This window comes from Geotrypetes seraphini, chromosome 10 (genome assembly GCF_902459505.1).
Source record: "Geotrypetes seraphini chromosome 10, aGeoSer1.1, whole genome shotgun sequence".
Classification (NCBI taxonomy): Eukaryota; Metazoa; Chordata; class Amphibia; order Gymnophiona; family Dermophiidae; genus Geotrypetes; species Geotrypetes seraphini.
In genome coordinates, this window is record NC_047093.1 from 43,904,323 (window position 1) to 43,918,065 (window position 13,743).

General features: G+C 42.8%; 1 protein-coding gene across 2 annotated transcripts in view; it reads right to left on the reverse strand.

Moving 5' to 3' along the window:
• TBCD (tubulin folding cofactor D) overlaps window positions 1-13,743 on the reverse strand; it is a 487,835-nt gene that overhangs the window by 407,905 nt on the left and 66,187 nt on the right. For both annotated transcript variants that reach the window (XM_033961208.1, XM_033961209.1), the window contains one exon: window positions 11,618-11,750. In XM_033961208.1, coding sequence (XP_033817099.1) covers window positions 11,618-11,750 — 133 coding nt within the window. The remainder of the gene's footprint in view (window positions 1-11,617; window positions 11,751-13,743) is intronic.

Genomic DNA, 13,743 nt, shown 5'->3' on the forward strand with positions numbered 1-13,743 from the left:
CTACAACTTATCTAAAATGGCAATGTACATCTCTCAGATTCCTCAGCAGCTAACAGTAACAGAGACCAAATTATTAGTGAAATCAAAGAAACTAAGGATTCTAACATTGTTATCCATCTGGACAGATACACCTTGGTCTGACTAGCAACACTTCTGAAGAGTAGAGAGATTTAAACCAGATGTCAACACTATAGCATTTTCAGAAGTTCTACCTGTTCATGGTAAGGGAGAACGGAGGTTGCATTCCACAACCAGCTTCAATACAAGGCACCAAATCTGGTGTAAGCGGAAAGGTTTTATATATATATATATATATATATATATATATATATATATATATATATATAATATTGCAATACCAGTACCTGTCTCTGCTGTAGGAACCACCTAATACACCCTCTTCAGCGTCTGCTCAGGCTTATCTCTGTAACTCTTAGTCTGCTCAGGATTATCATACTTCTCAGTCCATTGTAGAATTCACACTCATCTACAGTTGCATAAACTCTTCTATTGAAAGAATTTCAACAAGGGCCACTTGTTTCACAGGTAGAGCCCGCTGTGTCAGAAGAAGAACTAAACTACAGAGCTCCTTCCATAGAAACATAGAAACAGACGGCAGATAAGGGCCCACGGCCCATCTAGTCTGCCCACCTTAATGTCCCTCCCCTACCTTTGCCCTGTGAATAGATCCCATGTGCCGATCCCATTTGGCCTTAAAATCAGGCACGCTGCTGGCCTCAATCACCTGTAGTGGAAGACTATTCCAGCGATCAACCACTCTTTCAGTGAAAAAGAATTTCCTGGTGTCACCTCGTAGTTTTCCGCCCCTGATTTTCAACAGATGCCCTCTTGTTGTCGTGGGACCCTTGAAAAAGAAGATATCTTCCTCCGCCTCGATGCGGCCCGTAAGATACTTGAACGTCTCGATCATGTCCCCCCTCTCTCTGCGCTCCTCGAGCGAGTATAGCTTTAATTTGTCAAGCCGTTTTTCGTATGGTAGATCTTTGAGTCCCGAGACCATCCGGGTGGCCATTCTTTGCACCGACTCCAGTCTCAGCACAACCTTGCGATAATGCGGCCTCCAGAATTGCACACAGTATTCCAGGTGGGGCCTCACCATGGATCTATACAATGGCATAATGACTTCCGCCTTACGACTGACGAAACCCCTTCGTATGCAGCCCATGATTTGTCTTGCCTTGGACGAAGCCTGCTCCACTTGATTGGCAGACTTCATGTCCTCACTGACGATTACCCCCAAGTCTCGTTCTGCTACCGTTTTTGCTAGGATCTCGCCATTAAGGGTATAAGACTTGCATGGATTCTGGCTGCCCAGGTGCATAACTTTGCATTTTTTGGCATTGAAGTTGAGTTGCCATGTCCTAGACCATCGCTCCAGTAGGAGTAGGTCGTGCATCATGTTGTCGGGCACTGAATCTTCGTCTGTTGTGCATTTGCCCACTACATTACTCAGTTTGGCGTCATCGGCGAATAATGTTATTTTACCTTGAAGCCCTTCTGCCAAGTCTCTTATAAAGATGTTGAATAGGATTGGGCCCAAGACTGAGCCCTGTGGTACTCCACTAATCACCTCCGTCATTTCGGAGGGGGTGCCGTTCACCACCACCCTTTGGAGCCTACCTCCAAGCCAGCTCCCAACCCATTTCGTCAATGTGTTACCTAATCCTATAGAACAAAAGGGTGCCAGAGTTGCAGAGATAAGCCCGAGCAGATGCTGACGAGGGGCTGTTTGCTCTTTCTTGCTATTTCTGTCCTAAAGGTGGGGGAAATGTTACTGTTTTGAGGGTGTCAGGTCAAAAGCGCGCCGGGACAAAGGCACGCCCAGACAATTGAGCGCAGTGCGCGCCGCCACGCCGCTCTAAATTAGCTGTTTTTAGCGCTCCAACGGGGGGGGCGTGGGGGGGGAACCCCCCCACTTTACTTAATAGACATCGCGCCGTGTTGTGGGGGCGTTGTGGGGGGTTGTAACCCCCCACATTTTACTGAAAACTTCACTTTTTCCCTGTTTTTAGGGAAAAAGTTCAGCTTACAGTAAAATGTGGAGGGTTACATAGTAACATAGTAACATAGTAGATGACGGCAGATAAAGACCCGAATGGTCCATCCAGTCTGCCCAACCTGATTCAATTTAAATTATTATTTTATTTTTTTTTTCTTCTTAGCTATTTCTGGGCGAGAATCCAAAGCTTTACCCGGTACTGTGCTTGGGTTCCAACTGCCGAAATCTCTGTTAAGACTTACTTCAGCCCATCTACACCCTCCCAGCCATTGAAGTCCTCCCCTGCCCATCCTCCTCCAAACGGCCATGCACAGACACAGACCGTACAAGTCTGCCCAGTAACTGGCCTAGTTCAATCTTTAATATTATTTTCTGATTCTAAATCTTCTGTGTTCATCCCACGCTTCTTTGAACTCAGTCACAGTTTTACTCTCCACCACCTCTCTCGGGAGCGCATTCCAGGCATCCACCACCCTCTCCGTAAAGTCGAATTTCCTAACATTGCCCCTGAATCTACCACCCCTCAACCTCAAATTATGTCCTCTGGTTTTACCATTTTCCTTTCTCTGGAAAAGATTTTGTTCTACGTTAATACCCTTTAAGTATTTGAACGTCTGAATCATATCTCCCCTGTCTCTCCTTTCCTCTAGGGTATACATATTCAGGGCTTCCAGTCTCTCCTCATACGTCTTCTGGCGCAAGCCTCCTATCATTTTCGTCGCCCTCCTCTGGACCGCCTCAAGTCTTCTTACATCTTTCGCCAGATACGGTCTCCAAAACTGAGCACAATACTCCAAGTGGGGCCTCACCAATGACCTGTACAGGGGCATCAACACCTTCTTCCTTCTACTGACTACGCCTCTCTTTATACAGCCCAGAATCCTTCTGGCAGCAGCCACTGCCTTGTCACACAGTTTTTTCGCCTTTAGATCTTCGGACACTATCACCCCAAGGTCCCTCTCCCCGTCCGTGCATATCAGCTTCTCTCCTCCCAGCATATACGGTTCCTTCCTATTATTAATCCCCAAATGCATTACTCTGCATTTCTTTGCATTGAATTTTAGTTGCCAGGCATTAGACCATTCCTCTAACTTTTGCAGATCCTTTTTCATATTTTCCACTCCCTCTTCGGTGTCTACTCTGTTACAAATCTTGGTATCATCTGCAAAAAGGCACACTTTTCCTTCTAACCCTTCAGCAATGTCACTTACATACATATTGAACAGGATTGGCCCCAGCACCGAACCCTGAGGGACTCCACTAGTCACCTTTCCTTCCTTCGAGCGACTTCCATTAACCACCACCCTCTGGCGTCTGTCCGACAGCCAGTTTCTGACCCAGTTCACCACTTTGGGTCCTAACTTCAGCCCTTCAAGTTTGTTCAACAGCCTCTTATGAGGAACTGTATCAAAGGCTTTGCTGAAATCCAAGTAAATTACATCTAGCATATGTCCTCGATCCAGCTCTCTGGTCACCCAATCAAAAAATTCAATCAGGTTCGTTTGGCACGATTTACCTTTTGTAAAGCCATGTTGCCTCGGATCCTGTAACCCATTAGATTCAAGGAAATACACTATCCTTTCTTTCAGCAACACTTCCATTATTTTTCCAACAACTGAAGTGAGGCTCACCGGCCTGTAGTTTCCTGCTTCATCCCTGTGACCACTTTTATGAATAGGGACCACATCCGCTCTCCTCCAATCCCCAGGAATCACTCCCGTCTCCAGAGATTTGTTGAACAAGTCTTTAATAGGACTCGCCAGAACCTCTCTGAGCTCCCTTAGTATCCTGGGATGGATCCCGTCTGGTCCCATCGCTTTGTCCACCTTCAGTTTTTCAAGTTGCTCATAAACACCCTCCTCCGTGAACGGTGCAGAATCTACTCCATTTTCTCGTGTAACTTTGCCAGACAATCTCGGTCCTTCTCCAGGATTTTCTTCTGTGAACACAGAACAGAAGTATTTGTTTAGCACATTTGCTTTCTCCTCATCACTCTCCACATATTTGTTCCCAGCATCTTTCAGCCTAGCAATTCCATTTTTTATCTTCCTCCTTTCACTAATATATCTGAAAAAATTTTTATCTCCCTGTTTTACATTTTTGGCCATTTGTTCTTCCGCCTGTGCCTTCGCCAAACGTATCTCTCTCTTGGCTTCTTTCAGTTTCACCCTGTAGTCCTTTCTGCTCTCCTCTTCTTGGGTTTTTTTATATTTCATGAACGCCAACTCTTTCGCCTTTATTTTCTCAGCCACTAGGTTGGAGAACCATATCGGCTTCCTTTTTCTCTTGTTTTTATTGATTTTCTTCACATAAAGGTCCGTAGCCATTTTTATCGCTCCTTTCAGCTTAGACCACTGTCTTTCCACTTCTCTTATGTCCTCCCATCCTAACAGCTCTTTCTTCATGTACTTTCCCATTGCATTAAAGTCCGTACGTTTGAAATCTAGGACTTTAAGTATCGTGCGGCCGCTCTCCACTTTAGCCGTTATATCAAACCAAACCGTTTGATGATCGCTACTACCCAGGTGAGCACCCACTCGAACATTAGAGATACTCTCTCCATTTGTGAGGACCAGATCCAATATCGCTTTTTCCCTTGTGGGTTCCGTCACCATTTGTCTGAGCAGAGCCTCTTGAAAGGCATCCACAATCTCCCTACTTCTTTCCGATTCCGCAGACGGAACATTCCAGTCCGCATCCGGCAGGTTGAAATCTCCCAACAGCAGAACCTCCTCTTTCCTTCCAAACTTTTGGATATCCACAATCAGATCCTTATCAATTTGCTGCGATTGAGTCGGAGGTCTGTAGACTACACCCACGTAGATAGAAGTTCCATTTTCTCTTTTCAGAGCAATCCATATCGCTTCTTCCTCTCCCCAGGTCCCTTGCATTTCGGTCGCTTGGATATTGATCTTTACATAGAGAGTTACTCCTCCACCTTTATGACCATCTCTGTCCTTCCTAAAAAGATTATATCCCGGTATGTTTGCATCCCATCCATGTGATTCACTGAACCATGTCTCTGTGATAGCAACAATATCTAGATCTGCCTCTAATATCAGGGCTTGCAGATCATGAACTTTGTTGCTTAGACTGCGAGCATTTGTGGTCATCGCTTTCCAGCTACAACCCCCCATAACGCCGGCACGATGTCTATTAAGTAAAGTGGGGGGGTTCCCCAACAAAACCCCCCGTTGGAGCCCCTAAAAACTGTAATTTAGAGCGGCACAGCGGCATGCACTGCACTCAATTGTCGGCGCGCGCTTTTGTCTTTCGCGCCGTTGTCTATGAACCGTTTTGAGAGCCTGCATAAAAGAAGCCAGGAGAGGTGCTGCTCCATTTGAAAAAAAAAAAAAAAAAAAAAGATTCCACTGTGAAAGAAAAAGTTCCACCATACATTCTGGACTCGGTATAAAAATCTGACTTGGACTAACTTCAGCTCAAGCAGTTAAGTTGTGTGGTTTTTTTTCTTCTATTTTTGAGACCTTCTTCCTCTACCAGTCCTGCTCTGTTGGAATATCCAGGTCTTTTTTCTATTTGTGACACTATACAGTGACAGTTTTGGGGGGCACTTGGTGATATGTTTCTAAAAGTGCTCTTTTTTTTCTAGCATATACAGTCAATAGAATGATCCTGTGCTCTAGTATAGCATAGTTTGCTTAGGCAGCTAAGGCTTCTATCTATGCTTGTTGAGTCTATGAGGCTGCTTTGAGTAATTTTTTGGTGTATTAGGTGGTTCCTACAACAGACAGCTATATCTGTTGATCAATTTTGTATGAAGAGTGTAAAGCACTCTTTTTCATAGTAATTTGATTCAATGAGTCATGAATCCTTTAATCTCTCCTTCTATATGGATAGTGTTACCAACAGACCTGCCAAACAAAAAAAAAATTATTAAGTAGAGGCAGAATAGATCCCACTCAGTTTTGGTCCAAAGTAACCAACCAACTGAACTGATCAATGACCATACTGAAAAGCTAAACAACTGGGACAGCACAATCCCTCAAACATTAGACTCAATTGAACCCATGCATTCTTGTAGTGTAAGGACTTCTAAACAAGTCGCATGGTTCACTGAAAACCTGAAGGTTGAAAAACAATGACAATGGTAGAAAAGCTGTTTCCACAACCACAAACTAACATGGAAATCAGCTTTAAAATCTCATAAGCACCACGTAGCCAAAACCAAGAAAATGCCTTGGAAATAAATAACAAAAACTTTGATATAAAAAAGCTATTTCAACTAAATACGTACTACAACTGCCCACCCCCACTCCCCAAAAAACCTAGTAAACCACTTCTTAGTCAAGATTAAGAGCGAACAAAATGAAATAAATAAACTTTCAAACGCCAAAAATCCAGAGACCCAGCCTGAACAAAAACAGATCCCTGCAGAGCAGATCAAATCTGGAACAACTTTAAACCACTTTCTCCAGATGAACTTCTCTCTCAGCTAAAAAGATTATCCATTCGAAGCTATATACTGGATAAATGCCTCCTGTGCCTCTTTCCTCACATTCCAAATTAATTACTGCCTTGGCTGGTCTTGCTGCTCAACAACCTACTAATGACCTGCCACTTACCAGCACAAAATGGGCCAAATTGCACTCAATCCTATACCAAAAAATTCAAGGAGTCAATCTATGTATCCACATCAAAATTTCATACCCAAAGCTGGAATTCCACTGCTAACCAAACTACTTGAAACCCTGGTCTGTATACAACTTGCAGCCTACATTGGCAACTTCTCCTGCTTCTATCCCTCCCAGTTTGGCTTCAGAGCCCAAGACAGAACAGAACTACTATTACTAACCTTAACCACTAAAATCAGACAGATGTTAAGCAAAGGGCAACAATCGATACTACTCCAGTTAAACATATCAGCTGCCTTTGACTCTGTTGATCACAAACTACTACTGATTAAACCTCTCATTCAATGATGGAGAATGTTTACTATCTTATGCAAATGAACTTTCTCCTAATTCCACTCAGTACAGACAAGAAGGAAACTGCCACTCTTAATGAAATTGCCAAAATCTACTCTTGAATATTATCCAACAAATTAAAACTAAACATAGCCAAACTAAATTACTATAGTTCTACAATGCCACACAGACAGTACCCAAAAATTTACTACTATCATCAGGCACAACACTAAACATAGAAAAAACCGCCAAGGTCCTTGAAATCCTGGTAGACTGCACCTTCTCCTATGAATCCTAAATTTCCAACCTTTAGAAAAAATCCTTCTATTGCCTAAAGCAACTAAGACACATTAAACCTTACTTCTACTGCCACTATATTTTTGCTATACTAGTTCAAATGCTAATCCTAACTCAGCTAGACTACTGTAACTCACTTTATGCTGGCATAATTACCCAAATGCACAAACAACAAGTGATTCAGAAAACTACAATCAGATTGATATCAGATTAAAAAAATATGACACTGTATCAGACTACCATTGCAAACTCCACTGGCTACCTACAAATGCAAGAATTATGAGCTATCCTGCAATATGTTCCATACCCTAAACACTCACACACCAGAACAAATACCGTATTTTTCGCTCCATAAGATGCACTTTTTCCACCCAATCCCCAATCCCCCCTCCCTTTACCTCATTTAGGCCACCACCACTGCTCGCCCCTCATCCGCCGCCGCTGCTGCTGGTTGCTCACTGCAGCTGAAAGTAGAGGAAGGGAAAGGCCAGGCGGGTGCAACGATTGCATGCCGCCGGCCCAGAAGCCTTACTCCCAATGTCAACTCTGACATCGGTGAGAAGGTCCGGGCCTTTCACCAACGTTAGATTTGATGCCGGGAGCAAGGCTTCTTTGCTGGCGGCATGCAATTGCTGCACCCGCCTGCCCCTTTCTAGCAGCTCCTTCCGTTCCGGGTGCCGGGCTTAGCCAGGAGTCCCACCCCACCTGCTGCTGCTGCTTCTTCGTCAATGTCGGGGGTAAGGCTTCTGGACTGGCGGTGTGCAATCGCTGCACCCGCCTGGCCCTTCCCAGCAATTTTTCTTTATAGGGGGTGAAAAGCCACTGTAGGGAGTTAAGCGCCAATGGGTCCCTACTCAACCCTCGCTCTCGGTGCTTTAGACAGGAGTCCCGTCCCTCCGCTGCTTCGTGGACGTGTTTCTCACAGCAGCAGCAGTGGGAGGCAATTAAAACCAGCATGCGGGCAGGCTTGGGGTGGGTGGAAGAGGACAGGCTGGAAGGCAGTGAGGGGAACATGGGAAGGAGAGAGGAAGGGACAATTGGGCCTGAGTTGGGGGGGGGAAGATGACAAAGACAGTGAGGGGAACACAGGAGGGAAGGAGGGACAATTGTTGGGCCTGAGTTGGGGGGGGGGAAAAAAGATGACCAAGGCAGTGAGGGGAACATAGGAGGGAGGAAGGAACAATTGGGTCTGAGTTGGGGGGGGGGAAGATGACAAAGACAGTAAGGGGAACATGACCAAGGCAGTGAGGGGAACATAGGAGGGAGGGAAGAAGGGACAATTGTTGGGCCTGAGGAAAGAAAGAAATCACCAGACAACAAAGGTAGGAAAAATGATTTTATTTTCAATTTAGTGATTAAAATGTGTCAGTTTTGAGAATTTATATCTGCTATCTATATTTTACCCTATATTTGTCTATTTTTCTATAGTTGTTACTGAGGTGACATTGCATATTTTAAAAAGTCATCTGCCTTGATATCTGTCCCCTGTCCCTGCCTACCACTAGACCACCAGAGGGGGGACAGGGTATAGAGCCTGGCAATGAGTGTGGGGTTGGGGGCAGAGCCTGGCAGGGAGAATTTGGTTCAGAATGTTTTTTTCTTGTTTTCCTCCTCTAAATTTATGGTGTGTCTTAAGGAGCGAAAAATACGGTAACTCACCTCTTCTCCAACTCCTTCTTTGCATCACCAAGAATCCACAATACATACCAACTGATCATTCCCTCATCCAAAGGAGTCAAATACAACCATATATTTAACACCCTATTCAACTATGTAAACAAAAAATCCTGGAATGGCCTTCCTACAACCATCAGGACTAAATCGAACTACCTCAACTTTCAAAAAAAACCCTACTTGCTAGATAGATCCTTACCACCCCAGCAACATAACCTCCCCTCTAATCTAACTTATTTCAATAACTGACCCTCGCAACGTAATACATCTGCTAACCAAGTCCATTAACTTTATAATTCTTGTCACCTATAAACTATGTATTCAAACATTTTAATACCACTTTATCTCCCCATATTTCTGTAACATCTTCTTGTATGTAAATCACCATGAACCTATACTTGAATCCTTCTTATGTAATCTTGTAACTATACTTATTATGTTTATGTAACTGTAATTCTTCATATTCCTCTTTGCTTGTAAATCGCCTTGAACTTGTACTAGATAACTGTGATACAGAAATTCAGATTAGATTAGGATATTGCCATTCTTGGCTTTAAGCTACTTAGGAGGGAAGAGAAGGAAAATAACAGGAAGGAGTGCCTCTGTATGTCACAAACAATATTAAAGTATATGACATGTAGAAGTATGGGGAAGAAGGCTGGTGCTATTGATAGTCTTTGAAAAAGAAGATGGCACGTCCATTCTCACAGATGTAGTCTACAGACCTCCGAATCAAACAGAAGAGCTGTCGGGGATCTGATCAATGATACTGTCAAAAAAAGGGAAAGGTGAAAATACTGTGTGACTTCAGTCTAGTGGATGTGAATTGAGTATCCCATCTGCAAATCTGGAGAGAAGTGGAAAGATTGTAGATGCCTTACAGGAAACTTAGTTCAAATGGTAATGAAACCCACTAGAGAATTTGTCAATGCTGGAGAGGGCAAAGGGGAACATGCAAAGAGAACAAAGGGAAAGGTGAAAATACTGTGTGACTTCAGTCTAGTGCAGGGGTGCCCACACTTTTTTGGCTTGCAAGCTACTTTTAAAATGACCAAGTCACAATGATCTACCAACAATAAATATTTTAAAAAACACAAAGCACACTGTACGCAGAGAAAATGTTAATCATCATTTATATTCGGGGGGGTTTTCAAAGAGGTCAAGGCAGATGACTTTAAAATATGCAATGTCACCTCAGTAACAACTGTACAAAAATAGACAAATATATCCCCCCACACCTTTTACTAAACTGTGATAGCAGTTTTTAATGCAGGGAGCTGCGAGGGGCATTCAGCACAGCTCCCTGCGCTAAAAACTGCTCTTGCGGTTTAGTAAAAAGGGGGCCATAGTGCAAAATATAGACAGCAGATATAAATTCTCAAAACAGACACATTGTGATCACTAAATTGAAAATAAAATCATTTTTCCTACCTTTGCTGTCTGGTGATCTCATGACTCTCTGGTTGCACTTCCTTCTGACTGTGCTTTCTTTCTTCCTCCTGCATGCTTTCTCTCCTCCAGACCTCATTTCATTTCCCAACCAACATCTCTCTCTGTTCCTCCATAAGTCCAACTTTTTCTTCCTCTCTCTCTGCCTGCCCTCCCACCCACAACTTTTTCTCTCTCTCTCTCTCTCTCCTTGCTTCCCCCCCAACTTTCTCTCTCCCTGCCCCCACTGCCACCGATTTCTCCCTGCTTCCCCGCCGCAGCAACAGGACCACCTGTCATAGATTATTAAATTATTGAACAAAGTGTTTTGATAAGTAAGAGGATGGAAAAAAGAAAAAAAAAAAAAGGAGGGCAAGGAAGAATTCAAATGCTATTTTGACCGGGAAGAGGACAAGAAAGTGAAAGGGATGGAGAAGATGAGGTTTCTATGGTTCAAAACTATTTTTCCACAGAGAGACTCTAAGGGGGAACTATTATAAAGCTTTTGACATGTGCCAAACCCGTTTTACATGAAGAAAGGGGCTTTGAGAAAACTGTACAACCATGCAATGGAAAGCAATCTGCACATACACACTCTGGTAGGTGCCATTTAGGGGGAGAAGAGACGGAGCTGCAACGTATGTGTGTATTTTAGGCAAATTATGTGCATACTTGCACAACTTTACAGCTTTTTGGGGGACAGTTGTAAATCAGTTTGTGAGCTCTTGGAGCTGGACCTGGGAGCCTGTTATATATAAAGGCAGTTAGGTACCTGTGTTATCGTTGTCTATTAATTTACAGCAGACGCGTGCAGTGACTGCACAACAACCAGCCCACAAGCCTTCCCTCAGCATCAATTCTGACATTGGAGAGGAAGTTTCGGGCCAGAAAGGCGTAAGCCAGCCAATCGCTGTCTGGGTGGCCCGATGTCAGAATTGATGTCAGGTGGAAGGCTTGTGGGCCTGCAGCATGTAATTGCTGCATGCGCCTGGTCCTTCCTTAGCAACATCAAGAAAAAGCTGGTATTTTAAATATGAAGGTGGAATCCATTCAAACCTCTCTAAAAGCAGAGCAGTTAATATTCTTTGTCTGTAAGCAGGCCCTAAGATACAGCTCCCTAAAATCATCATCTTGTTGAATATTTGTCTATCCATAAAGAAAGTCTTCCTCCTATAGTAAAGGCCTCCTTCCTGACTAAAAGCCTACTAGTATTTGAGAATAGCCAGTCTGACATCAGAAAAACAATTTTTTTAAAAATAAGCAGTCTTCTCACCAGGGCCTGGAGCATTCCACTCATTATTATGACTCCCTCCATGGTCTGAAAATTTGATGCAGATAGTGTTGTAAGGGTCCAGTCCAGAAAATTTGCCATTCTCTTTTGTGCAACATCAGGGCGGGTAATAAACCTACCAGAAAAAATTCATATATTAAATTATCCATTTAACTGAAAAGCATAATTTCTCATTTGTTAAAAATGATTTCCTTAGCAAGATTAATTAGGTACACAAATTTGTAAAGTTCTGAGCATGAGGTCTCCTCAGTACCATAGCTCAAGAGGAGGTAGGAGGGACTAATTCTGATCAATCCTGCTTTCTATGGAACATTAATGTTTTTTCCTGTGAATAAACAGGATCAAGCCATCCAAACAAGTGACGTTAAAGCTCAGGATTGCTCAATTCTTTATGTACTATCTATTGTTATAGGAGCAGACCACTCATTAAAAGCAGCAAGAGTTGCAATACCATAAAGATAGGTTGGATCAACACAGTTCAACCAAATAAGTAACTGATCGGTATGAAGAAAGGATCAAATCACTGCTTTATGTATGATGTCCCTCAAAGCAGAGCAAAGGACAGCCAAGTTAGCTTTGGTGATTCTGATCAGATTTCACTTGACTAGTTAGAGTACTATCAATTTATTCTTAAAAGAAACAGATAAAAGATAATAACCAATTTGTTAAAGTTCATTTTTAGTGAGGAATTTCTGACAGATTACATTTGCTTCAGGTAGTAAGCAAGAACTTGTCTGCAGTCCAGAGCTCAACTAAATTTTATGAGGCTTTAGGGCAAAATGTAGAGAGGACTATTTCCTCACTAAGATGAAAGTATGTGACTACCATGGCAAGAACTTGAATATAAAAAACTACCTTGTTCTGATGAAACTTAAATATACGAGGTTTGACAATTAAGTTCACAAACTCATCCTAGAAACAGTGCTACATACCTCATTGCTGAAAATCACTACAGTCACCATCAAATTACTCCCCTTGGGAAGCTATGCACCAACGCCAGCGCCTAGTCCACCCTCAAAGCAATTTTTGAACTCTTTCTGGAATGCCCATCAGCGCTGTTGTCATATTACCCTTGATGCCCTGAATGTCATCAAAATGCCTTCCTTTCAATATGCTCTTTATCTTTGGGTAAAGAAAAAAAACTCATTGGGCGCCAGATCAGGTGAGTAGGAAGGGTGTTCCATTATAGTTATTTGTTTTCTGGCTAAAAACTCCCTCACAGACAGTGCTGTATGAGCTAGTGCACTGTCATGATGCAAGAGCTATGAGGAGTTCTCGAAAAGTTCAGGTCATTTTCATCTAACTTTCACACTTACAAATAGTAAACTTGGTTAACTGTTTGTCCAGTTGGTACAAATTCATAATGAACAATCATTCTGTCAAGGAGAACTGACTAACTTTCATTGTGCACTTTGACACTTTGTTATGGGATCGTATTGGTACACCCATGTTTCAACACCAGTGATAACACAGCCCAAAATATTGTCTTGCCTTTCTAAAAGGTCTTGACAAATTTTGACTCTCCTTTGGGACCCTTTTTCACAGACCTTTCTCATGCCAAGATTTCCAGTTAAGATTTTCCTGTTTTTTTATTGATGTTTTCTTGGTCTGCTATGCTTCTCACAGTCAGCTAACAAATTATTTCAATATTTTTATTAGTTCTGCTCTGTACTGGCTGCCCTGACCTTTCTTCATTCGTGACGCTTTCTCTTCCCTCAGAAAAACATTTAATCCATTTGTACACCGCCATTTTCTTCATGGAATTATGCCCATAAACTTGGATTAACATGCCCTCTTGCCAATTTTAACAAGAAATGTAATGTTTATTCGCTGCTCTATTTAAAGCTCTGACATTCTTGTGATGGCACACAAAAACATGCTACAATAATCAATGCCACTCAGCAAGTTACCGCCACACGTCAATGCGAACACAGCTGTGAGATACTGATATACCAAGGTTATGAGACCTCACCGAATTCTTTATACAGTGCTGCTAATGTAAGCACACAGAGGCAAGTTCGCAAACCTAATTGTCAGACATCATATGCAGGCTCATATTCAGACTGCGAGAGAGCACCAGTGATTATCCTGCGGTCCATGCCGATATT